The sequence below is a fragment of the Arvicola amphibius genome, chromosome 6 (assembly GCF_903992535.2).
Source record: "Arvicola amphibius chromosome 6, mArvAmp1.2, whole genome shotgun sequence".
In the NCBI taxonomy this organism is placed as follows: domain Eukaryota; kingdom Metazoa; phylum Chordata; class Mammalia; order Rodentia; family Cricetidae; genus Arvicola; species Arvicola amphibius.
In genome coordinates, this window is record NC_052052.2 from 24,207,984 (window position 1) to 24,231,915 (window position 23,932).

At 47.2% G+C, this 23,932-nt stretch overlaps 1 protein-coding gene across 1 annotated transcript in view; it reads right to left on the reverse strand.

Annotated features, from left to right (window-relative positions):
* Positions 1 to 23,932, reverse strand: part of Csmd2 (CUB and Sushi multiple domains 2) — a 551,269-nt gene that overhangs the window by 427,233 nt on the left and 100,104 nt on the right. Inside the window, exon 3 of the mRNA XM_038333470.1 lies at positions 4,807 to 4,919. Coding sequence (XP_038189398.1) covers positions 4,807 to 4,919 — 113 coding nt within the window. The remainder of the gene's footprint in view (positions 1 to 4,806; positions 4,920 to 23,932) is intronic.

Below are 23,932 nucleotides of genomic sequence, written 5' to 3' on the forward strand. Positions count from 1 at the left end.
AACATACTAACAGCCCCAATGGAGAAGTAAGCAAAAACTGGGACAGGCAATTTAGAAAATGATCCACAAATGGCCAGTAAGTGGTGACAGGTGTTCCACCTTCCCTATCATCAAAGAGACGTAAATTGTCACTGCAAATGAGATTTCATTTTCCACCCATTTGAATCAATGAAACTGATTTAAACCTCAGTAGCACTCGGGGTAGGCAAGGTGAGGGGAAGCGGGCCCGAGCTCGCCGTGCCTGCTATCGCAAACACACATGAGGCTCTCTTTTCCGAGGACACGCTGGACCTGGGCAGCAAAGTGTAAAAGCCCGCAGCCTCTTTTGGCTCAGGCAACTGGCCTTCCAAGAATTTATCTGAAGAAGATAATTAGATGGGGCCTTAAGCTGGGTAAACATGGGCGTTCTTGACCTACATGTGGGCAGATGATGACTGGTTGGACAATTATGGTATGCGCAGACCCCCATGGCTCCCTAATGGACCTTGGGAAGAATTGGGGGACGGCTTTTATTAACAGGTCAACCTCATTAGCCAGATTACAGAATCGCATCTTTAGATAATCCCGTGTGTGCATGTGTGAGGATGTGGTGTGCACAATGGAATGACACAGGGGAGGCTGGACCTGGACATGGGCAGAGCAGGGCAGGGTGGCAGTACTGGAAGGAGGAGCAGGGAAGACAGAAGGAATGACTCCTGGGGAATCACTTTCGGATTTAGGGCTGGAAATGAAGGGTCTAAATGAAGCAAATTAAAATGCAGACTGCTAAATAAAATTTGAATTTTAGATGGATACATTTAAAAAAAAAAAAACTCTAGTCTGGAGGTAGGGAGTCTGGCTCAGTTGGAGAGTACTTGCTTTGCACACACAAAGACCTGAGTTTGCTCACCAGGATCATGGTTTAAAAGCTGGATATCATAGTGCGTGCTTATAATTCCAGTGCTATGCGGGCAGAGATCTGTGGTTCCATGGGGCTCTCTAGCCAGTCAGTGTAGCCTATTTGATGATCTCCAGGACAGTGAGAGACGCCGCCTATAAAACCAGATGGATGGCTCCTAAGGAAGAACACCCAAGGGTGTCTTCTGGCTTCCACGTGCATGTACACCCACACATGTGTACACCTGCACACACATGAACGCACACAAATGTTTGGTTCATGTCTATCCCACAAAGACCCTAAGATACATCAACATTGAAAATTATTTCAACGTTGACTATCAACTATTTTTCCTGGTGACCCCCACCAGACCCTGGAGAGGACATTTGCTGACGCTGTGGGGTAGCCGAGGTCATCTAGGAGGGACACTGGAACTACGACAGCCTTTCTGTGTCCTGTCACTGTCTTGGCCCCAATCCTCTTACCTGAGAAACAGACTTTAGCCTCTCCTTTACCCAAAGAGGTTTTCAGGGCTCAGAGTGCAAGACACGGGTCTTTTGTGACAGAGGAGTATCATTAAAACCCCTGGCCATCAAGTCTCCTTAAGCAGCACCGTGCCCATCCCCGCCCTGGCGTGGCTTAGCTGGTTACATCTGTAAGAACAAGATAGGAAGGCCTGGCTGCAAGCTTGTCGTGGGAGATTAGGGTAGAAAATGTATGTCAAGTGCCTGGCACACAGTCAGCGCTTAATACACGCTGATCCTCTTCCCTTTGGTCCACGCTCAGCCCACGCTCCTACCCCCGAGGATTACAGGCCGAGCACCCCTCTTCTCTAAGCGCTTGAGGAGCGGCGTTTGATCTCTGCCTTGAAGTGGTGGCTGTCACTTCACCTGCCTTCACCTTCCTCCCAAATCCCCAGCCACAGTTCAGTTCCTTATCTTCGAGTTCCACACCCTGGGGCGGGGGTGGGGGGTGAGCAGGGAGCAGGAGGATCAGGCTTGCTTTGATACCAGACAGGCAGGATGCCAGCCAAGAAGAGCCACTGAGAGCAGCGCCCTGATGCCATTTGGAAATGGAGCGGGTGGCACAGGGATGGAGAGCACGGGGGGAAAAAATGGCAGCTGGAGTCATGGCATCATGATGAAGGGATCTTGGACCTGCCTGATGATGAAGGGATCTTGGACCTGCCTGATGATGAAGGGATCTTGGACCTGCCTGGTGAAGTGTGTTGAATGCTCCCTGACAGAGGAGTGGAACAAGAGTCAATGGTGCAGGTGCTTTCCTAAAGCCTTATGAAGGTCTGGGCTCAGATAAACATTCAGAAGTGGTGATGATCAGGGACACCATGAGGAAATAGGGCTAAGCTGGAACCCCTGTGTCCATTACTCCCAGGGCCTACATACGGACCACTCTAGTGTCACCAACTCAAGGGCCCAAATAGTCTCTCCAAAGCTACCCACTAGAGAGGCCACTATAACCAGGGATTTAAAACACCGGTGCTGATGGAAATGTGGGGAAAGAGAGGCCCTTATACGTTGATGGTGGGGATGCAGTAACTTAGGATAAACACTGGAAATCAGTCCAGAAGTTTCTGATGGGAATGTGGGGAAAGAGAGGCCCTTATACGTTGATGGTGGGGATGCAGTAACTCAGGATAAACACTGGAAATCAGTCCAGAAGTTTCTTTCAAAAACTAAAAATACAGCTACCATATGATCCAGTTATGGCATCCATGATGAGTCTTTGCCCAAAGGATGCCAAGTCAGCCTTCTGCAGAACCACTTGCACATCTGTGTTTAATACAGCACTGTTACAACAGTCAAGCTAGGGGGCCAGCCTAGGTACCCATGGACACAGGTGTACATAAAGAAAACGTGGCATACATCCATAATAGGGTCATTTATTGGGTCATAAAGATGGATGAAACTGGTGGAATTGTGTGGTTTGACTGGGAAGATGGCTCAGTCAATACAGTGTGTGCCATGCAAGCATGAGGACCTGAGCTTGAGCCCCAGAATCCACATTAGCACCCAGGCATGGGGTGCACGGACAATCCCAGCGCTGGAGAGGCAGAGACAGGTGGCTCACTGGGGCTTTATGGCCAGTCAGCCTATAGTCTATTTCGCAAGTCTCATGTGTCTGTGCATTCACAAAACAGGGTACACAGCTCCCAAGGAAGAACACCCAAGGTTGACCTTTGGCCTCTATGTGCATGCACAAACATACATGTACACCAAATACACATATGCACCTAAACACACATAAACGGGTGGAACTGGGGATTAGAGTATTAAATAAAATACCCCAGTTCAGGAGACAAATATTCCATTTTCTCTCATATGTAGAACCCAGATTTTACACACACACACACACACACACACACACACACAATGAAAAAATGGAAGTCTAAGGGGGCACTCTGGTAAGAAAGAGAATAACAGTAAAAGATTTGGGGAGGCAAATATGGTCCAAGTATATGATACCTGGGTATGAAAATATCATTATGAAATCTACTCTTTCGTACATGAATATACATTAATGAAGAAAATAAAATGAAACTTTGAAAGAGTGTTCTCTCAAGAAGGAGCCTGAAGCGTAAACCAGGGAGAGATTATTTGTGTGCCAGAACCAGTTAAAAGCACAGCTAGGATAGCCAAGGACACAGACTTGGTACTGGGAGCAAGTGGTCACATTTTAAAGCATGAATCTCAGGGGTCCTCAGTTGAAAGGCAGATGTGTGGAGGTTAGGGGCTTAGCTGAGGCTCCGGTCAGGCCAGGAGCCCTCAGTTAAGGGGAATGGAGTTGGGTCAAGACTCCTAGCTGAAGTGTAATGTAGACAGGGCAGGCGCCCTCCGCTAAAAGCATGCACAACATACTTGGGAGCCTTTGGAGGAGTATTTAGTCCAAAGATCTTTTCAGAAGTCCTTAATGGATCTAGTTACTGCATCAACAATGTCCCCATGCCTCTCCCAGCTGGGTTACTCCTGCCAAGGAGTCAGACCTCAGCCACTCTGCCTGGGGTACTCCTGGCCTCTCAGACAACAGTAGGATCGATTTCCAAGTTGCTGCCGACTCATTCAGGAACGCACCACTTACACTCTGAGTTCATAAAGGTGAGGAAAGGAGGAGGCTTTGGAGTAATTGGCATGCTTTATTGGGGTGTTATGTCATCACTGTTATTAATTATCATTAACAGTCTTAAAATACGCCTATTAATGATCTCAACACAAAAGCGTGGTGCAGGTCTTAGCCAAGAGCAGCATAATAACCTATTAATGAGATGTAAATTTCCCAAGGAAGTGACAGAGATGTACAGGATCCACCTTCTAAACTAACATAATAAAGATAATAATAATAATAATAATAATAGTGTATAATCTGAAGATATTAGTGTTAATTTGGATTCCAGCACTGTCTTTAAACAGACCATGAGAAGCAGAAATCATTTGTACAGCTCAAGCCAAGAAGCCCTAATCCACACTATTAACGAAAAATGGATTATTCTTCCCCTAATAACACAAACCATCCTCTTTGCCGTGGCTGTGTTAAGCACTCTCTGCTGTGTATTTCCTTGTACTTAGAATTTATGTCTCTCTTATTTTCAAAACGAATCTGAGCTACCTCATGGAACTAATTTCAACACAGAACAGAGTTCAAAAACTAAAAACACACCAGAACTAGTTAAACGGGGCAGAGAAGAAGACATCCCCAGGCCCTCTTGATAAACTAGGGCATCTGGGCTGGGCAATCTACAAACCCCAGGAAGGAGGTAGCGGCTGTGGCAGCAACTGAGTCACTGGTTATTAACTCCTGTCATTAGGCAGGTCCAGGCTTGGATCTGCGGATCCAGTGTCCTGGGCGGGCGCCCAGACCTGCCTGTGGCTAGGACTGCACCTTGGGTATCTATGGTCACAGTAGGAGGCACCTACCTTCATAGCTGGCACGGAAGCCCTGGGCACTGACTGCATAGTCGCTGATGAGGCTCAGGGACAAGGTGCTGGCCGCGCTGACTATGGTGGCCGGTAGCTGAAAGCCCGTGAGTCTGAAAAACAAAGAGGTTTGAATGAGAAGAATGACCTCATCAGGAAACTGCACATCTCTTAAGGATCCCTTAAGTATCTGCTAGAGGCACAGGAGAGCTCTAAATACGAGCAGTATCTGAGCTGGAATATGGCCAGCGTGCTGAAGGATTGATCCTCAGGGTGGTGCTCCTGGGAGGTGGAAGAACCTTTGGGATTGTGTGCTGGCCAGTCTTAGGTCAACTTGACACACTAACTTGGGTTATCTGAAAGGAGGGAACCTCACCGAGGAAACACATCTATAAAATCCAGCTGTAAGGCATTTTCTTAATTAGTGATTGATAGGGAGGGGCCATCCCTTCACTGGAGTTCCTGGGTTCTATAAGAAGGCAGGCTGAGCAAGCCAGGGGAGTAAGTCAGTAAGCAGCACCACTCCATGGCCTCTGTATCAGCTCCTGCCTCCAGGTTCCTGCCCTGCTTAAATTCCTGTATTAACTTCCTTTGATGGTGAACAGCCATAGGCAAGTGTAAACCAAATAAACCCCCTTTCCTCCCCAACTTGGTGTGGTTTTGTTTGTTTGTTTGTTTGTTTGTTTTTTGGTCATGGTGTTTCACTGTAGCAATAGAAATCCTAACTAAGACAGAGGTGGAGCCTGGTGGGAAGAAAGTAGATGATTGGCTGTGCTTTCAAAGGAGAATGTTAGGGCTCTACCCCTGCCCCCATCAACCTCAGGGCCTCACACAGATCAGGCCAACGCTCTACCATTGATCCACACCTCGTGTGTGTGTGTGTGTGTGTGCCCATGCACACGCTTCCTGTCTGTCATAAGATGAACAACTTGCTCCCAGCTACCATATGCTTCCTCACTGCCAGCCCCAGATCAATAGGAACACAACTGGCCATGGACAGAAATGTCTAAAACTATGAACCCAAATCCACTTTCCCTTCTTAAGGTGACTGTTTCAGACATGTTGTTACCGTAAGGAGAAGCTGGCTGACAATGAGAGATGGGAAAGAAGCCCAAACTGCAGGCAGGGGGAGAAAGTTCAAGGGCAAAGTGACCCCCAGCAGAAAACTGGAAACTGTTTTCTGATACAGCAAAACGAAGGGGCAATTCCTCAAAGCCATGGCCTGGTTCCTGAGTGGGAGGCCTGCCTCCCGTGCTGGTGGTTTGTGGTTTGTTTTTTCTTTTGTTCTTGTCTAGTTTCATCTCCTAGTGTCCCCCTTTCTGGCTGATGTCCTTTGAAGGCTCGAGTAGAAGCCACGATGGATTTACAACTGACGGCTGCCCTCAGACAAGATCTGTCCACATACTGAGAAAAATACATCCAACTCCTAGGGGCAGGGTGTGGGTGTCTCTTATGGCTGTTTATTCTTAAAAGGAACAGCTACCATCTTATAGAAATAAGTGCCTGTTAATATAAAAAGAAGAAAGTGGAGAAGATAAAGGACCCAGCACCATCTAGCAACCCTCACTCTTGACAGTTGACATTCAAAGAGATGCGAGGATCACCAGATGAGACCCTAATTCCATGAGATGACTTCACGCGAACTGGATCGTGCTGGGCATGCTTTGAATAGAAAAAAATGTTTATGTTTTATTTCTAGAATTTACATTAAAAAAAAACTCAGGTAAACACAGGGCAATGTTGAGCCTCAGATGATACGTCTTTAGCACTGAGTCATTTCTGAAGTCCTCTAAGGCTTAAAATATGACATTGGACACACACAAAATGAGACTTGTCTAACAATTGCTAGCACTCAAGAGCTGAGACAGGAGCATCGCACATTCGGAGCCAGCCTGGGCTACATAGTGAGACTATCTCAAAAAAAAAAAAAAAGAGAGAAAATATTTACATATACATGTACATTATTCATCTATGAGTACTGCACACCAGGGACACATTTAGGACACATTTCCCCAACACTGCTCATCCGTGCATGACAGCTCCCACCAGAGACCTGACTCTGCGCAGACTGGTGTGAAACTGCTCAGTCTTTTGGTCATCTTTGCCCTCCAGCCCCTTGCTGAGACTCACCCTGCCTCCTCCCATCCCCATGAAGGCACTGGGAGAGGATTCGGCGTTCAGCTTTGCCCTCCCTTTTAGGTAGCCTGGATGTCTGTAGATACTCAGCATTATTCAATAGCCACCATGGCTACACGTCATCTGGACCCTCAAGGTGTCCCATGAAAAGGTTTAGGCTCCAGCGAGTTAAGAACATATTAGTAAACAGCAATTGTAGAAAGTCCCATGCTGGATGAAACCCTTACCCTTCCCACCATCACAATCTTGTAAGATCAATAGTAACTCAAAAGAAACTCAATAGAATGGGAAGGCTGACTGGGAGGGGAGAAGATATGTCTCAATGTATATCTACAACAAAGCCTCCCTACCCGACTCCATATCCACATTCCCAACACACATACACACACATGCATACACATGTGCACGCACACATGTGCACACACTTACACACATGTGCACATGGGTATTATGCATGCACATGCACGCATGTACACATGCACACACACATATACACACATGCACACAGCTATGTATGCATGCACATACGCACACGTTACACATGTGCACGCACACATGTGCACACACTTACACACATGTGCACATGGGTATTATGCATGCACATGCACGCATGTACACATGCACACACACACATACACACATGCACACAGCTATGTATGCATGCACATACGCACACGTACACATCCATACATGCACACACATGCAAACACAAGTATGTATGCATGCACATACACACATACACACATGCATACATGTGCATACACACTCAGTCTTTTTTTTATCACCTATATTACAAGGTAACAAAGTTGTTTTAGAAGCCCGTTATCAGGAGGAAGGCTCTTCTCAGAGGGACTTGCTAAAAGAACTTCTTTTATTTCTTCCTCTCCATCATTCTTCCTGGGAGCCATCCACAGCATGGAGTTCTGATTTGTGCCCACTTTCCCACCAACCACTTTCAGGGACTGGTGTGGAGAGGAGGGTAAGAGCTGACATCACCCTAGCAGGGCCACCCTGAGTTCTTCTATGTGGTTTGAGCCATAGCTTCTGAAAGCCTTTTATGTTTGGACTTAAATCAATGCAACAGAAGCTTTGGACCACAGCAGTCTTTTATCTCAGCAGAGCAAATGATATCACCACACAGAGATAAACAAAGCTGAGGAGCGGGCCGGGAGACAGAGGCCTGACCACAGAGCTGCGAGGCCCGGATGCCAGCCAGGTGGAGAGACCTCACTCCTCGGTGCCCCCTTACAGAAGCCAGTATCTCTTCTTTTCTTCTTTCTTTCCTTTTGTTTGGTCTCAAGCTAGTTTGACTTGGGCTTCTGACTCTTAAAATTGATCGAGTACAGTTACAGCATGGTACCCAGTGGCCTTAAATATCTACTGGGTGAATTCCATGAAAATTAAAAGCCTGCGTGCGTGACCAAAGCAACGGTAAAGGGTGAAGAGGACCCAGACTGGGAGATTATGCAGACCACATGTGACTAGAAGGAGCGCTTCCAAGTCAGTATGTGAGAACGAAAAGGCAATGGACACGGACGCACAAACCCTGAAGGACGATCGCGATGTGGAAACCAGGGCTGGAGAGGCAGCTGGGAGGGAAGGCACTGGTCCCGAAAGCACACGCATCCTGAGTTCTAGTTCCAGATCTCATGCTGGAAAGGGAAAAGGGCTGGGCATGGCTGGCATATGCTTGTGAGCCCAGCAATGGGGAGGCAGAGATAGGTGAATCCCTGGGACTCACTGGCCAGCCTAGTCTATGAGGTGAACTGTGGACCAATGAGAGACCTTGTTCCAAAAGAATGATGTAGTGGGTAGAGGGGCTAGGGACATGGATCGGTGGGTAACATGCTTGCTGCTGCACAAGTTTGAGAACCTGAATGCAGATCCCCAGCACCCCTGAGAAAGCTGGGTACAGCCAATTGTGTCTATAATTCCAGTGTTAGGAGGCAGAGGCAAGAGGATCTAGGGATTTGCTGGTCAGCCAGTTTAGCCAATCTGTGTGCCCCAGGTTCGGTGAGACCCCATCTGAACAATAAAGTAGAGGGGGTGGAGAGGCAGCTCAGCGATTAAGAGCTCTGGCTACTCTTGGAGAGGACTCAGGTTCAATTCCCAGCACCCACATAGTGGTTCACAACTAAGTGTCTGTAACCCCAGTTCCAGAGGCTGTGACACTCTCTTCTGTGCCCAGTGTGCAGACATATAAAACACGCACACACGTGAAATGAAAATAATAAGTTTAAAATTTTTTTAAAGGTGTAATGGCAAATGCTAGAGGAAGACACTTGGTACCAACCTCTGACCTCCGCATGCACACGCATGAGCATGCACATCCGCATGTGCACACACATGCATCCTACATGCAGGCACATACACCTCACAGGACACGGAATGAACGACTGGATGGATAGTGGATGGCACCTGAGGATGACATCCAAGACTCTCTTGAGCTCCACATGCATGGACATGCATGTGTTCACACATACATGTGGAACTGTACCCCTCAAATCTGCACACACGGAGAGACAGAAACAGACAGAAACACACGCCCTGAAAACTCAAAAAAAAAAAAAGAAAAAGAAACTATGAAAATCAAATCTAGAAATTCACTCTTCAATTCAGTTTATGAGACTGGCAAATATCTAGAGTTGGCAAGGGTTAAGGAAACCCGGTTTTGCAGTTATTAAAATAAAAACCATGACTGCAGAAGGCACATTCTCTACAAATTAAATGAAAATGATCAGTTACCTCAAAAGCACACATTCCCATACCTTTGCCAATTCGATTAACCTTACAATGATTATGCAAATTGAACTAGTAGCCTTAAAACTCTCCGAAAGGGGGAGGGCTGGAGAGATGTCTCGGTGGTGAAAAACCAGATGGCCGTATGGTACTTCCAGAAGACCAGGGTTCGGTTCCTAGCACCCACTCAGGAGGCTCACAATTGCCTCTAACTTCAGCTCCGAGGGATCCAACACCCTCTTCTGACATCTATAGGCGTCCCAAGACACATCGCATAGACTCACACAGATACACTCATACGTATAAATAAAATAATAAATCTTTTTTAAAAGAAAATTCCTTAAAAGGAAATATCCAGGACTAGATAGATTCACTATAGAATTCCACTAACTGCATCAAGACAAAATAACCCCAGTTCTAATAGGCACAATCTCTTCCAGACAATGTAAAGGGGAAAAACCCTTCCAGACTCCTCTGATAAGGCCAATATCAGCCTGACACCAAAGACAACATAAATAAAAAAAAAATCAAAGACCAACAACATCCCCATGCATATCTGCCCCCTAAGCAAACTATGAGCAAAGGCAATTCCACGTAAGAGTAATTGGTACCATGACCAAAGTGGGGTACTCTAAGAAGGTAAGGCCATTTCAACATTTGAGAACAAGTTATTAGCACTACCATACTGACTGGCTAAAAGCAAAAATTCATTTGGCCATAGCAACTAAGGCAGAAACAGCATTTGACAAAATTCAACATCTATATCTATGTTTGAATACATATAGGTACACATGTGTGTATGTGCATAAATAAAGGGAAACTTCTTTCAACCTTGTAAAAACCATTTGCCCAGTTAATGCCCTTCAATGGGGAAAAACTGAATGTTTTTCCATGAGACTAAAAACAAGGTAAGGATAGAGCAGACCAATTAGACAATAGCAAAATAAAGGAAGATATTTACCAAAACAGACAGATAGATGGCAAATAAGTATGAAAAGATGATGAGTATCTTAGCAATTTATGGAAATGCGAAATTAAGACTCACTAACAGGGAGCCTGTTCTGTGCCATTGTCCTAAGCCAATACAATTCTTAAGTGTGTTCTAAATAGTTTTCTTAAACCCACGGCTAAGTGTGGTTCTCGCACCTCGCCAAAGAAACTTCTTTCCGCAGCAGGTGGTGACAATTACCAAGATCTGCAACTGGTCAAAAGGCAGAGAGCAAATGACTGCCGGGTGCCCGACCCCAGCTGACACCTCTCACAACACAGCCCCCACACCTGCGGCTTAGGGCGACTCTCCAAAGAGCGAGCAGTGTCTTCAGCACAAGACAGCAAGGCTGCCCCCTGTCTCAGCCATATGACTGCCTAAAAAAGACCTGCATAATGACACCATCAGCTGGCATGCCAACGTGGAAGACAGAAAATCACAAGGCCTCCCTCTTGGAGGAAGAGCTGCGGGCAATCAAGGGCTGCTAAGGGAGGGAGAATCAGTGTTCCTCAGGGATGAGCCACTTGGTAGGTTAGCCAATCCCAAGGGGTCAGCCCTAAACACATGTACATATGAGCAACACTAAAGAGACATCGGGTGTGTATGTGTGTATACGTGCATACATATATATGTGTGCATATATATATATCAATATATTGAAGAAGAGGTCATGAATTTGAAGGGGAGAGGAGAGACACAAGAAGGCTTAGAACAGAGAGAAAGATGGCTAATGATAAGAAAATGATGTAAATACTCACATATGAAATTCTTAGAATAAAAACAAAAAGACCCAATGAGATATGGGTGCCTATGTATTTACACAACTAAAATAAGACCGTGGCTTATGTGATACTGGGAATATAAAAAATATACAGTTACTCTGAAAAGAATTCAGCAGTTTCTTTAAAAGAAAGCACTCCCATACAGTAGTTACACAAGGCAGCAATTGCACCCCTGGATACTTATCTTGGAGACATGAACTTATATCCACACAGAAATCTGTGTGTGGCTGTCCACAGGAGTTTCATTCATAATGGACCAATTCTGGAAACAGCCCTAACACCCTACAGTAATAGAGACCTGGTTAAATAGACTGCGGTGCCGCCCCCATAGAATGTTCCCCAGCAACAGAAGGGAATGAAAAACTGAGACGTGGAGCCCAGTGGGTACACCTCCACTGTCTCGGGCTCAGTAGGAAAGAAAGTGACCCTCGGAAGATCAGAAAGCGTGAGACTCCAAAGTGTAGCTTTCCTCTTGTGGTGGAGGGGAACTAACTGGCTCTGATACCCAAGTCCTATCCTCACAGGTCTTGGTTACTGCTTCCTCCCAGTGATTCCAGTCTCTGGCAACTGGGTCTCATGTGCCCAAGCTGGTCTCAAACTCTCTACATACCAAGTGTGACCTTGAACTCAAGATCCTCCCGCCTCTGCCTCCCAAGTGCTGGGATTACAGGAGTACAACGTGGGCTGCGTGCAGCATCCTTGAAGTGGTCAGATTCATGGGATGGAGAAACAAACGGTGGGAGGAAGAGGGTGGGGTGACCAAAAAAGGGGAGGCACTGGGCAGTTTTTGTGATGGAGCAGGGCTGCGTCTTGGTAGCTTGTGAGGGTTACAGAATCTATCGTCATAAAAACAACACCAAAGTGTTACTGGTGGGTTCTCTCTGGACCAGGCTTTCCAGGTTCTTGGCATCTTGCTCAAAGAACTGACAAAGTACAAACAAACAATAAAGCAGAAAGGGAGTTTGTTCAGAAGCGAAGTGGGGCCCAGGGCAGATGGGCTGCAGGAGAGCATCAGGCGCTGGGTGAGAACTGCAAGGACCTAGTTACTTTCCGTGTGAATCTAGGAGGAGAAGGGTTTGTGGCTATGAGTGAGGTATAGGTGGTTTCTTGTTTTGATTGGCAGGCTTGGATTATATAACCAGTTGTTAACCATGTATGGATTTCCCGTGATGCATCTCTTTAATCATGTGCTTGTTATGACAAACAGGGAATTATTCCTAAAAGTCCACTCAGAGGACACAGTTTTCCTTACCGTGCATCCCAAGCCAGCCTAGCCTGGATCAGCCCGCGCTCCTTAGTGTTGAGTTTGCTCACAAAGGCACAATTACTGGAGGCTGTTTTGTGTGGTGAGTGGGAGCTCAAGGTAGGTGGCATCCCAAGTTGCTAAATGGATTGCTTCAAAAGGAGTGTGTGCGCAACTTAAGCCCAACAGGGTCCCAGGTCCCTAAGGTATCCCTACACTTGCCTGCCTCCAAAGTATACACACCTGTTGCTTGAGCATCAGCTTCTTGGCTTTCATTTCACTCCAGTCAGGTAAGATGTAAGCAATGCAGATGACTGAGGGAACAGTGATCAGGGCCTCTCTGTCCTCTCTTTGCAACTTCCTAGAGGTCATCATGGTGCGAGTGTCTTTTTTTGTTGCTCTGGTAAAACACCTTGACAAGCACCACATAAAGAAGCAAGGATGTATTCAGATTCACAGCTGAGAAGCAGAGGCCATCACGGCGGGGTGTCAAGACAGCAGGAGCTTGAAGCAGCTCTTCCCACGGCACCCATAATCAGGAAGCGGAGAGCAGAGCAGCGGATGAATGCTCGGCCCAAGGAATGGCGTCACCCACGGTGGACAAGTCTTCCCACTTCAACAGTGTAAACAAGACAGTCCCTACGGGTGTATGTAAAGGCTCATTTCCCAGCAGACCATGAGTTTTGTCAGGTGGATGGTTAATACTAACCATCACAGTAATTATTTCAAAATTAAAACTTAAAGAATTATATATGTGGCTCACATTCTACCACTGAATCTTTCATTGGATCGGATCTAAAATTAGTCTCTCTGGATCAGATCTTGAACTTGTAGTTGATTCTTGTCAGGCCCATGCTTCTCCTTCCTTCTCTGAGAGTACCATCTGGGCTCTGGAAATGGACGGGCCCCAGACACAACCAAAGCCACACATCTCCACTCACTTGAACTTTAGTTTCTTGAAGATTTTTCTCATGTACCAGAAACCCTACCAAACCCTCAATGCTGGCATCTGCCAGTGACAGATTTCTGCTGGATTCTCACCACCAGTGAGGCTCGGCCACTAACTGGCTCTGATCTCCTAGCTCCACCCCTATGGCTCCTGTTGCTTCTTCAAATCAGCCCAGTTTACTGCAGCTGCCATGGATCCCTTGAATGACGCTACTGGGTCCATTTTAGAGACCAGCCTGGGTCGAGCCTTGTCCTTCAGTGACAAACAGTGAGACTTTTTCATTTCAATGACACACAGAAAACAGCTGTTATTAATCAATACGAAATGTCCTCCACAGGCACCCATACTTGAATATTTGGTCCCAATGTGGTGGGGGTATGGAAGAAAATGGCCCCCAAAGGGAGTGACACTGTTAGGAGGTATAGCCTTGTTGGAATGGGTGTGGCCTTGTTGGAATGGATGTGGCCTTGTGGAGGAAGACTTCACTGTAGAGGCAGGTTTTGGGGTTTCACATATGTTCAAGCCATACCCAGTTAGAGGGTCCACTTGCTGCTGCCTGCAAGTCAGGATGTGGGACACTCAGCTCCTCTCCAGCACCATGTCTGCCTGCACGCCACCATGCCAGAATATGATGATAATGGACTAAACCTCTGAAAATGTAAGCTACCCCGTGAAATGTTTCTCTTTATAAGAGTTGCCATGGTCATGGTGTCTCTTCGCAGCAATGGAAACCCTAACTACGATAGCCCCTCACACATATGCTGCCTGGGAAGGTTATTGGAACCTTTGGGACACAGGGCCCAGCTGTGAACGGGCAATCCCAGGCTTGTGGAGCCAGCCTTTGAAGGTTACAACCTAGCCCCACTTCTGGTGCTGCTTCCTGATCTACCAAGGTATGAGGAGTTCAGCCATGCTCTCCCACTGCCGTGGACTCGGCCATGCCTTTCTTATTCTGATGGACTGTGTTCCTTTTAAAATCCTGAATTGAAATGAATCCTCCCCCGTCAAGTTTCTGCTGTGCTGTGGTGTCTGGCTACCACAATGAGAAAAGTCACCAACACCGTGGGGAACTTCCAGACCACCAGGGTTCTTCTTGTGCAGGTGCCTTTGAGAATAGCATTCCTCCACTGTGTGGAAACTGTGAATGTTGGTCCCCGAGTTAGCTGCACAGTGGTCCTGCCCTGTCCCTGCAGGTTCTTAGACCCTAGCTCCTCGGTACTTCATTGACACAAGCTGAGAATAGCTAATGTACACTGTCAACAAACAATTACAGCTTTATCACTTGCAATATATGGAACTGCGGCTTGCTAGGCATTCCCTCTAATCGGGTATTTACCAGGGCTCTGCTGCTTCCCAGGGATGGTAGATAATTCTAGTGTGCAGCACTCAAAGGCACTAACGCTGGAGCTGAGGAGAGTTAAAGCTACGATAACAGGATACATAAAGTATCCTTTTCCCTCTTCCTCTACTTCCCCATCCCCTCTATGGTCAGCTCTGGACTAGCTGCTGACTCTGAGACCAGAGGCGCCATCGTGCTGCCTGTTGGAAAGAGGGAATCAAAGTTGTGGTCTTTCTAATCTCTGCCCTAAGTTAAAGACCACACTAAAAGGCTGAGAGGGTCCTTCAGCAGCAGAAGTCACAGGTAGTAGAAGCATGTGTCGCTGCTGGGATCAGCCCTGGAGACTCTAAAATGCACTGCAGGTTCTACAGGTGAGCATGGCCAGACTTGCAAACTAAGTCCCTGTATCCATTTATGGCACCTACTCTCTCTCACTTCCTCAAACCCTTTGTTTATACAGTCCTGTCCAGAGTATCTGAGGGCCTCGGAAACTGGTAATTTCCAGGCCTCCAAACACTCCTAGTTCAGAACCTAACCACAGCTTTCTGCAGTGCGTAGACTGAAGAGCAGAATCCCCGATAAAAGCCACACATCTCCCTGACTCATCCCTACTGCATTTTCTGCTCCACTCCCTTCCTGTCTCTGATCCCTCCCATCTTCTTTGGCCAGGGGAGTTTTAAGGGTTGGGAGCAACGGTCTGTCCATGGCATAGGCAATAAGGGAGAACAGTAGCTGTTGAGCATTTTAAGACATAATGAAAATGACTCTAAGATTCTATTTACTACCATGCATGCACAAACCAAATGATGCCACTGTGCTCTTCCTGAGTCGCTCTGGTCCCCATTCCTGTACACCACTGGCTTCCGTTCCTTCAGGGTCCACGTCCCAGTCTCAAGATACTTGGATATGCTGCCCCTTCTCAGACGCTCTCTTATCCCCCATCTCACCTTACAGCTGTCAGCTAACGAACTCCTCTACGTCATCCCAATCTCATCCCAGAATCTCAGTATTACTTCTGGACACCGCATCTGGACTTTTCAGACTCGTCTATTCTATATGCATAGGTCCCTGCGGAAGTCTGTGGAATTCTCCACCAGGCATCCTTGAATTTCTATGTTTTCCTTCCAGGCCCAGGGGAATGACTTGCATAGGTATGGCCTGGCTGTGACCTGGGCTTTAATTGTTGAAATGTAGGGAGCTGGGAGCATGCTACATCCTGGAGGGAGCTCTTTTTTGCCAAATTCCCCCTCTGGTCCTTGCTGTGGCGGCACTGGACCTTAGTTCCCTAGGATCCCTGGATCGTTCCATGAAACAGAAAGCTAAGAAGCACTTTCCAGAAGACACGGCTAGAAAGAAGTGAGCTTTGGTGAACTGAGCCATTGGGGTGGGGAGGTCTGTTGGCGTAATGCCAAATGGAGCTGTAGTATTACCGAATTCAGTCTGGTCAACAGATCAAGAGACAATGAAAACAGAGTCTGGAGTCAGGCAGCATGGATCTTGTCTGTAATCCTAGCACTTAGAAGGCGAGGGCAAGATGACTGTTTCGAGTTCAGGGCAGCCTGTGCCACATGGTGAATTAAGGCCAGCCTGGGCTACAGAGTGAGAAACCGTCTCAAACATCCGAAAGGAAGAGGACAGGGTCACTGTTGTACGTCCCCACATGGAGAGTCACTGGAGTCTATGGGAAGCAGGGGGCTCAAGAAGGGTGGGGCCGAGTCCTTTAGTGTGGCTCACAGTGAAGGACAGGCAAGTGAGACAAAAGCTTGCTGGGTCACACACTCCACACAGGCATGATGTGGGCGGTGGGATCCAAGCCCTGGGGTTTCACTTGAGAGCGTAGCAGACTAAGCAGCTGGCTTTGGGATGGCTGCTTTGATAAAAAGCATGGCTCTGGTTTTTCTGTCTCACACCAGCAAGCCATGCCCCTCCCACCCAAGATGTCAAAACATCAGAAAACCAAAAGATATGATTAATGGCCACATCGTAACCTGACCTCTCCTGACCCAAATCTCATTTTCTTTCAAACACTAACCCCGGGCATCAGAAGAAGCTTAGTGCGGTTGTTTTATTCAGGTCAGGTCTTCCTGAGCAGACTGAAGATGCCAGGAGTATTCTGTCAGCTCTGCAGGGAAGCTTTTAGATGGATGGATGGATGGATGATGGATGGATGGATGGATGGATGGATGGATGGATCGGCGGATGGATCTACTATCGGCATTTTTATGGGTGGCCACAAAGTCTCACAAGTGTCCTAGAGGTATGGCCAGCTGGATGGAGAGACCTTCAGATGTGGGCTTGCCAGAAATACCCCTATCACTGAGGTCAGAGACAGAAGTATCTGGGAGTTTACCAACCAATTAGGCTAGCCAAATCCCTACTTTCCAGGTTAAAAAAAAAAAAGCGAGAGTCCCTTTCTTAAAAAAAAAAAACAAGACGGAGAATAGCTGAGGAAGATGCCCAAGGTTTACCTCTGACCTTGATGGAGTAAGGTTGATATCTGAGAATGACCCATGGAGTAGGCTGAGACATCAGGACAAAATAGACAGTCTTGAATATGGTCTTCCCTAAAATACTCAGGAAAGAGAGACTTTGTAAAATATGTCATGAAGGGCAGGGATCAGAAGAAAGCGTTTGGAGAGAAGAAAGGAAGTCAGGAAGTCTGCTGGTAGATGGGGTTGCTACAAGTTTAGAGGGCAATTAAAGCAATGGTTATTGCTCAATAAGGGAAGGCTGGGGAGGACCTAGTACCTAGCAGAGCTGTTCCCTGACACAAGTGGCAGGGTGTTCACTAATTAAACAGAGACTTGGGGCTGCTGGCCCAGGACTTTTCAGAAGCACACAGAAACAAAATAATTCTGAGGCTTTTAATAAACTAAGATAGGGACCCGGGGAGATCAGTCAGTCAGTAAAGTGCTGGCCTTGCAAACATGAAAACCTGTGCTGCATCCCCTAGAACCCACAAAAAATAAATAAATCAAGCACGGTGGCATACACTCACAGTCCCCGTGCTGGGGAGATGGGGCCGACAGGCCTGGGGTTTACCAGCCAGTTAGCCTAGCCAAATCCATGAGTTGCAGGCAGAAAGCCTAGGTTTCAAGAAAAAGGAAACAGGTAAAGAACAGCTTAGGAAAATGCCTGAGGCCTCTTCATGCATGTACACACATGTGCTCCTGTAAATGCACGCACGCACACACACACACACACACACACACACACACACACACACACACAGGGTCAGCACAAACTTTTCAGGCAGGAATGGATTCTAGGCAAAAGCTTCCAAACTCTACTGATTACTGAACTCTTCGTACATGCTGTCTACTGGGGTTCTGTGAAATCCTCTCTGGGGACATGATGTGCCCAAGGAAGCCAGGTCAGGGGCTCCAGGCCGTTGCTACACTGGCCACAAAAAGGTTGCCGCTCAGAATCTTGGGAATGGCTCGGAATCTTGGGAATCTTGAATCCAGAGCACCTGTTTGGAGATCGCAGGCCCTGGCAATAAAGGCCCTTGTCTGAGGGCCATCTATGCATATCATTCCTCTTAACTTAAAGAGCCCAACTAATATAGAATTATCTAGGAGTAAACAGTACTATAGCCAATCAGGTCTTTATTGAATGGGTCTTATTTAAGCCTTTTAGCACATCAAACAATAATATCCAGAAAAGTCATGTCAATTGACCTTGGGAATAAAAGAGCAAATGCAGGCAAATCTGTCGGACTGAGAGGCTGGGCAAATAGTATTTTGATTTCCCAGCAGCCCCACACCAGACAGCAGCCACTAGTTAGATACATAAACCATTAAGCTAAAAACAGAACTATCATTACGGGTATCATCTAGTAATTTGCAGGTAATTGATGGACATTAGTTATAATCACACACAATACACAGACCCCCTCCTGTACCCCTAGAGACTCAGGCTCTCCCTGGAAACCCCCATCTGCATTTCATCAAAAGCTTCCCAAACTGGGAAACTTAGAAAAAAATCGGGCTTCCTGTGTATTTCAGTGAAACCTCTTGGAAATGACAGACCCAGAGAAAGCAAGCCACAGAGGCTAGGGAATTTCTACATCAGCCAGGAGACCACTAGCACTACGGATCATGGGGTCCTTAAAATCTCCAATGATTACAAGGGAGAGCCGCTGAGTCTGCGTCTGGCGGTGCCCCAAGCGCTGAAGACTCTGATACTGCTGTCTGATGTACTGAGAGATTTAAACTCCCATTTTCTCAGGGTGAGCTGGCACTGGCCAGGTTCCTGCTGAAAAGGCAATTGAACCCCCCAAAGACTTTCCTCCAGTGGGCCCTAGTCTCTTCAGAAGACTTCTTCTGGTTCTAGAAAGCTCCGCGGTCAGCTGCATGGTGCATCCGTTTGGAGAGTCCAGGATGCAAACACTAGGCATGGCTGAATGAGAGCGATTGCAGCTTCCGAGCCCCTGTGCACACTTCTAGGCTGTGTACTGACTTCCGAGCCAAGAACCGGAGTCAGAAAGTGCCCACCTGCTGAGGGCTAAAAATAGGGAAGCAGTGGTGTTCAGGCAGAATGCAAATGCACCAAGCACAGGGACTTTCAGAGCAGGGGCGTGTTCCAGAATCCTGCAGCTCCGAGGCCTGCCAACTGCATACCCAGGTCATGGTGCAGAATGCCATTCAGGGATGTGAGCAGATTTCCCCGGGAAGGTGAACAAATCAGACCCCAAATAAAATTGAGCTGTGGCTCCCAACCGTTATGACCAGGCCTCCCAGGGCAAACCTGGGAATTCACAAAGACTCGGGGATAGTGTATGTTCCGATCAGTATTTGGGTATTGTCAATCAGTACTTCTCTTGAGAGTTTAAAAAAGAGGGCTGGCGGATGGTGGGGAGTGCAGCCTCATCAAAAAGTTATGCTCCATCACATAATGTATCTTTGCAGAGCTGTGGACTTGGGCTTTGCTATGACACAGAATAGTTGTTATGGGATATTGCGTGGAAGAGGGTAGGAGGCTGGCAGTCTCCAATTCAGTTCCAAGAGTGGAGATTCTGAGCAACAAGGACATACCTTCCACTAGCCTCTCTCTCTCTCTCTCTCTCTCTCTCTCTCTCTCTCTCTCTCTCTCTCTCTCTCTCTCTCTCTCTCTCTCTCTGTGTGTGTGTGTGTGTGTGTGTGTGTGTGTGTGTGTGTGTGTATGTGTTAGGCATGGATACAAGTTCGTATGTGCATACATGTATGCAGTATTCAATCGGTTGCGTATGTGCGTGCAGGCATGTGGAAGTCAGATGTTGACGTTGGCTGTCTTCCTCTATTACGCTCCACCATAGTCAAAATGATTTACGCTGATTAAGTTTGTAAGGAGAGGAAAGTATATGCCATAGGTACACACGTGGAGGTCAGAGGACAACATACAGGAGTCAGCTTCCTCTTTCTACCATGAAGATCATAGGGAACGAACTCGGGTCATCAGACTTGGTGGCAAGTGCCTTTGTCCACTGAGTCATCCCACTAACCCTCCACCATAGTTGTGAGACAAGGTCTCTCACTCAAGCTGAGACTCACTAACTTGGCAAGGTGAGCTGGCCAGGAGTACTCTGGTCGCTGTCTCGGCAATGCGGGGATCAGGCATGACAACCATGCTCAGGGTTTTACATGGGTGGTCTGGGTCAGAGCTCAGGTCCTCAGTCCTTGCATGACAAGCACTTTACTGACTGAGCCGTTCACCCAGACTCAAGTCAGAGTTATTAAGAATGCAACTGAAATCTTTCATCTTTTAATTTGTATTTATTTTAGCTGCTATAAAGTTGTACACACACACACAGAGTGATCTGGTTCTAACTATTTAGTATGTGGGGCTAATAGACTCCTCCTTTGACCCATGGAGCACCATGGAACAATGGAAGGGGCATTATTGGTACCTTGGATGAAGACAGCTTAGGAACGTTTGCACTGGTGTTCTAAAGGCTGTGAGAAGTCCTGTCACAAGGATAAACACACAGTTAAAACAGCAGACCCTGCAGGACTTTGGCATGAACAGTCATATTTCTGGCATCAGCTTGGGAAGGCTAAGCAAGAAATTGCCTGAGATTTGCTCTATGATCTGATAGAGTCGAGGAAAAGGCCCGAAGCTGACCTATTCCCTCTGGTAACATTTAGTAATTCTTGCTCGTAGTCATTCATGCAACAAATATTCACTGTGCGCCTGATTAAATGTCATGTTCTATGCTTGCTTCTGAGGGTAGATATTCACAAGCCGTCGGTGTTCCTCCAGGGGTACATCTCAAAAGGAAGCATTTATAGGACTGGGGAGCCAGCATAGGGGGTGAAGTGCTCCCCAAGTCCCAGAACCTGAATTCAACCCTCAGCACCCACATACACGCCCGTGTGGTGCTGTGCCTATAATCCCAGAACTGAGGCGAAGACAGAAGGATCCCCTAAAATCACTGGCCAGCCAACCTAGCCCATCAGCAAGCTCCAGGTACAATAAGACACCCTGTCTGAAAAAGTTAAGTGAGGAGCAATAGAGGAAGACACCCAATGGTGACTTCTGTCCTCCACACATGTACACCTGGGCATGTGCAGTCACATACACATGCATAACACATACATATATACACACACAAGACACACACAAATAGAGGCTTTGACATAAGTGTATCCCCAAACCAGCCACTTCTCAACAGCACATTCTCATCGCCCTGAACCAGCCCAGCCCAGCTTTCTCCTCTGTCATCTCCATCACCTCCCAAGAAGTCTCCTTATTTCCCCATCTGTGTACCTACAACCATGCTCATCACGGTAGCTGGCTGCACCATCTGAAGTCAGAGCACGCCGCTTCCCTGCTCAGAACTTTCAAAGCCGTCCCTCTGGTTTGGAATAAAAGTACAGGTCTTGATAATGCCCTAAAGGTCTCTCCTATCCCTCCTTCCCTCTCCCCTTCCCTCCCTCCACGTCACGGTAGCCTCCGTTTGCTCTCACGCAAACCTCCAAGGGCCATGGCTGCCACTCGAACACACTGGGGCAGTGTCTGCTGCAGGCTCTCACATCTGTTGCCCCCACAGCTCTCTGCAGCCACCTTCCCCAGCTGTGTGCAGCTGCGTTCCTTATCTTCTGTGGGTCTTGGCTTGCAAATCACCTGTACCAAGGACGTTGAACACTACTCTGCTACATGCTGGAGACATCCTCCTGTCTGTCCTCTGGCTTCTGAGCTTCCTATTCTGTGTCTTCTCCAAAACAATGACCAAAATCCGAAATGTTCTCAGACTGATCCTCACTTAGATATTTTTATCGCATTATTTATTTATTGTGTGTGTTTGGGGGGAGATGGTATGTGCATGTCACATGTCATAGGACAACTTGTAATAATCAGTCTTCCTCCACTATGTAGGACCTGTGGATTGGACTCTGGTTATCAGATTTGGTGATGAGTGCCACACTTAATTACCCATCTCCCTGGCTCTCATCCTTACTTGTGCATCCACTTTACCAATGAGAACATATATCTGTGAGGGAGGAGATTCGCCATGGGCTTAACTGGCCTGACCGCAGCCCCGAAAACAGTGCTGAGCACGCCGACAGTTGCCAACTAGTGTCTTTGCTGTTGAGGACTCCACCATCACACTACCCAGGGAGTGCAGTGTTAGGTGTACCCAGGGGGCCTGAGCTCGCCAGTCTGCATTGATCTAACAGGGTAGGATCAGGCTAACATCTAAACAACAAGAGGAGCCACAGCAGCACCAAAGGGAGGAAACTTCAAGCCGAGGGATGGTGCGCGGGGGAAGGGGAGCAAAGAAAGCCCAACTTCTGTGTAATTTATGAAATTGTTCCACAACCAATGACAGGAGAACAAATGGCTACAACCAGCTGTTCGTCCTCATTTGTTTACCATGACTGCTTAATTACCAGCCTCCCCAAGAGAGGGGATTAGTTTTTTTGGAGCCTCCTAGCAGATGTAGACATTATTTCCTTCCACGGGAGCCTGAAAAACTGACCCAACATCTGGGACAGAACCTGAGGCACAAGAGCCTTGAGAGAAGAATGGTGAATGGGGAAGAGAGCTTTGATGAAGAGGAGACATTGTGGTCCAGAAGCCTGCTACCTCTGCATCTGCCTTCCCGAAATCACAGCCAGGGAGCATCTCTGGCTAGAGAAAGGGAGATACTCTTTACCAGGGCTGCCACTGAACCGTGCATCACTCTCAGGAGCTCCCTGGGACAGGCGAAAACTAGTGATGCTCTTGGATGGTCCAGCCTATGATCTCCACTGTTCAGAAGAGCTCTGGAGGATGAGGATGTATCTCAGTGGCAAAGCACTTGTCCTCATGTACACGGTCCTGAATTCAATCCTTAGCACTAAGGAGAGCAAGCAGAACAGAAGAGTTCTACGGTTTTCTTCCCCATGAGCCAGAGAGTTACATGAAGCACTGGGTGTCCAAATGCTAGTGAATGGCTAGGGTGTGGCTGAAGCCAACCTGGGGACAGGAACATGTGGAATCTCTGGTGCTCTAGGAGAACTCAAGATGCTGAGAGAAGGCAGTAGTCTGTACAGAGAGAGTAGAACAGACCACTCCATCATCTGACCTTGGACCACAAGGTTCTTCTTGCTGGTTGCCAGTATAACAAGCCTTTCTCTGTCCCACCAGACAGCTCCCAAATCATGACATGAAGATTTATTATGAAAACTCAGCCTTAGCTTAGGCTTGTTCCTAAATTAACCCATATCGATTAGACTACTTTCTTTTACATGGCTCTGTTGCCTGTACTTCTCATCCTGTTTTCTCTGCCTCTGGCTGGCGACTATCCCTTTTTTCCCAGAGTTCTCTCTGTCTGGAAGCCCCGCCTATACCTCCTGCCTAGCTATTGGCCAGTCAGCTTTTTATTGCACCAATCACAACAAAGCATCTTCACACAGTGTACAAATATCCCACAACACACCAGAGTTTGTTTTGAGTGATGTTCTTGGTCCAAAAAGACTGTGCCTCC